General features: G+C 36.0%; 1 protein-coding gene across 1 annotated transcript in view; it reads left to right on the top strand.

Annotated features, from left to right (window-relative positions):
* The first annotated feature begins 2,874 nt into the window (after positions 1-2,874).
* Positions 2,875-3,496, top strand: part of LOC104997161 (phosphorylase b kinase regulatory subunit alpha, skeletal muscle isoform-like) — a 4,284-nt gene continuing 3,662 nt past the window's right edge. Inside the window, exon 1 of the mRNA XM_010851788.1 lies at positions 2,875-3,406. Coding sequence (XP_010850090.1) covers positions 3,323-3,406 — 84 coding nt within the window. The 5' untranslated portion in view covers positions 2,875-3,322. The remainder of the gene's footprint in view (positions 3,407-3,496) is intronic.

Below are 3,496 nucleotides of genomic sequence, written 5' to 3'. Positions count from 1 at the left end.
GTCTATTTTCATTCTCAGCAATCTTTCTGTAGCTCTCATTTCCCTACAAGTAAAATCCAAATGTTTTGGATTGATAGTCAAGAGTCTTTAGGGTTTGGTCCTAGGCTGCTTTTTCAATATTATATCATGCTGGTCCCCTGCATTCTACCCCCAGTTCCAGCCAGGTTGGTATCTTCATTACCCCTCTACCAGTCCCTTGCTGAAAATGTCTGACATATGTGTAAAAACTTCATTGTACTGTGTGTGTGTGTGTGTGTGTGTGTTAGTCGCTCAGTCATGTATGACTCTTTGCTATCCCATGGACTTTAGCCTGCCAGGCTCCTCTGTCCATGGAATTTTCCAGGCATGAATTCTGGAGTGGGTAGCCATTCCCTTCTCCAGTAGCCCTTTTCAACCCAGGGATTGAATCCAGTTTTCCTGCATTGTGGGCAGATTCTTCACCGTCTGAGCCACCAAGGAAGCCATGCTTTCCCATAATTACTAGTATTTTATTCCCATAACATCCTGTGAGTTAAGTATCATTTTCCCTAATTTACAGGGGAAGGGACTGACATAGGGAGATGAAGTTGGCATTTGGTGGTACCATGAATACTACCTGGGTCTTATGACTTCAGATTCAGTCCTTTTGAATTTTTCCTCCCTCCTTCAGGGAAGCCATAGACATTTCCATCTCCAGATTATTTTATGAGCTGTTTCTTCACCTGTTTCTTCAGCCTGATGTCAATCCTACATTTTCTGTGGTTCTTCTATTCACAGACTTCTCAATTTTACAGTGATCACTTCTTTCTCAGGACTGTTTTCTTGGAACTTCTAAATCACTTATGGTCAATGCCATTCAACATGTTCAGTTTTTCATTCAACAAACCTTGTGTAATTGTTATGTGCCAAGCCCTGCAATAGATATAAAAATTAAATGGAACAAAATGTTTATATTTAAATCTCAACTTTTTAACTTATAAATTTACAGAAAATATTAGAAATTGTAAAATAAACATATTTGTATGTACTCTTTAAGATTCACTAGTTTTTAACGTGTTGTCATACTTGCATCCCCTCCATAAACATGCACATACAGGTGCACAGCTTTTTTTCTTGGTGAGCCATTTGAGAGTTACTTGCACACATGAAATATGTATTTTTAAAAGTATAGTCTGCGTAATCCATTAATTTAAAAGTTTATTTCTGAATCTGTCTGCCTCTTCTTCTTAAGAAGTTCATAGCCTAATTGGAGGTGGGAAGATGTATAAACATAGTTACAGCACATTAGGACAGATAATGTAGGTACTGTATATAGGAGATAAGTACAAAGTTCTGCAGGAACACACAGCTGGAAAGTCTACTTTCCCTTGAACAAGGCAAGAAAGGATTCATAGAGGAGTTGGATTTTTAAGGATAAGCCAGAATTGTCATGTAGACTATATTTGTAGTTTACAGTTTTTCTTTTTGTAGTTTCATATTTTTAAAAAGTATATCTATCCTGTCTCCGTTTTCTTTATGTTTTACAAAGCCTGATAGAGGCTCATGTGTATCTGATTGTATTTATATCAGTCAGTTCACAAGCACATAGATCCATATCCTCAAAAAAGATAAATTAGACGATGTCATTTGGTCTGGTTAGAAGCCCTGGTGTACGTATAAACATGTATAATTAATGCCAGCTAGTGCACCGGAATCAGGGAATGGGCAGTTTAGGGGAATACAAAATATAGATACTTCTCTTCATTCTTAACCATTCCATGCTTCTTATTAATTTTATCCTGACTTGGAATTTGAAAAAAATGGCTGAGAGTGGCCATTCCAGGAGGACAAAAGTGGATGGCAATCAGGACTCCTCCACTGCATCTATAATTCCCCAGACTTATTTAAATTAAAGAAAATATTTGTGGTAGTAGCAGGATTGCATAGTAAAGAGAATTGAAAGAATGGGATAAAAAATCTGTGAGTATGTTAGTGACCTGTAGAAGAGAATTCAGAATCAAAGTCACCCCACAGAGTAAGCAGGCTGTGTTTAATACTGTCTAAAACAGTATAATAAAGGATAATCTCTTCCATTAGGATCGAAGTAATAGAGATTTTCTGGTAGAGGTTGCATTGTTTCACTACTTTGTAACAAATGCTTCATGCTTTAAAGGGTGACAAGATCACACACTGCCTATTTGTTCTCTCTATCATTCTCTTTATTTCTTCCCTTGGACCATTGGTAGACAGAAATTACTTAAGGAAAGGAACTCTCCCAAGAAAACACTTTATTTTACCCTCAGTAAAAGATTTAAGAAAGAATTGAAACATAACTTAATAGGTTCTTATCTTTTTCATGCCTACAGCTTGTAGTCCCATTTGAATATTTTGAAGGAATAGCAGAATAGTGCAGCTCCTAAGTATTAGGTTAGTTTTCAGAGGTGTCCTGAAGCCACCTCTGAGACAGCATTCCTTGGAGTAACCTGCTTGTATTTCTTCAGGACTGGGGAACAGAAAGCTTAGAGAAATGGAGAAGCTCTGTGACGCTGTATTCTTCCAAAACATACTGCCTATCCATGCCAGTGTTGATGGACCCTTCTGGTGTCGTGTAGTATAACAAGTATATTGTTACTATACTATAATTAAATAAACTTATTATATTATTACTATATTTATTATGCTAACTAGTATAGTATAACTAGTATCATATATTATTACTATACTATATTATAAATAAATACAATTATTACTATATTATACCAACTACCATAGTATATAATTGGTAATCAGAATTTTGGAGTGTTATGATTAGAACACTAACCACTTTAGAAATTGTCAAGCCCTAGTAAGAGAATAGTGATGACTTGAGACTTAAGTTTGGGCTTTTTTTCAGGGCAAGAGGGTTGAGTTGCACTAACAATTCTCGTTTACAATTATTCTGAAGTTTATTTATTCTTTAAGAGAAATGTCCAGATAATATTTCTATGGGCTCTTGAAGATAAGTCTTGGCTAGTTTAGAAAAAAAAATAAAAGTGATGATGTTGGCTTTTCTAGGACATAGGATATGTTTTAAATATCCTCATAGCGTTATGATTTTTGAGCTAACTTGCCCATTTTTTTCCAGGTGGAATGTCCTCTAATAGGATAGTTGACTTAGTTTTACACAAACCTGTTGGAGCTTGTATTTTTTTTAACTTGAAGGAGTCACCAACTGCAGGTTTCAGTTCCACTTTTAGCTGCAATCTGCTCTTCTGTGTACCTATAAAGTAAATGCCATGTAAATAGGAACCCAGGATAAGGTTACTTGTTCTCAAAAGGTCATGTACCAACTGCAGTTGCTGAGTAAGTGTTCCTGCATCTAGCGATGTTTATAACAGCTTGTTTCCATTTATTTCTGCAGAGTGTAGTGAAGCTGATGAGGGGACTGCTGCACTGCATGATTAGACAGGTATGTCATTGTTAATGCACCCTCTCCAATAAAAGCACATGATAATTTATATATATATATATATATATATATACACACACACACACACAC

Source organism: Bison bison, unplaced genomic scaffold (assembly GCF_000754665.1).
Source record: "Bison bison bison isolate TAMUID 2011002044 unplaced genomic scaffold, Bison_UMD1.0 scf7180017851896, whole genome shotgun sequence".
Classification (NCBI taxonomy): Eukaryota; Metazoa; Chordata; class Mammalia; order Artiodactyla; family Bovidae; genus Bison; species Bison bison.
Note: the sequence above shows the minus strand (reverse complement) of the source record. Positions and strands in the feature narration are given on the sequence as shown.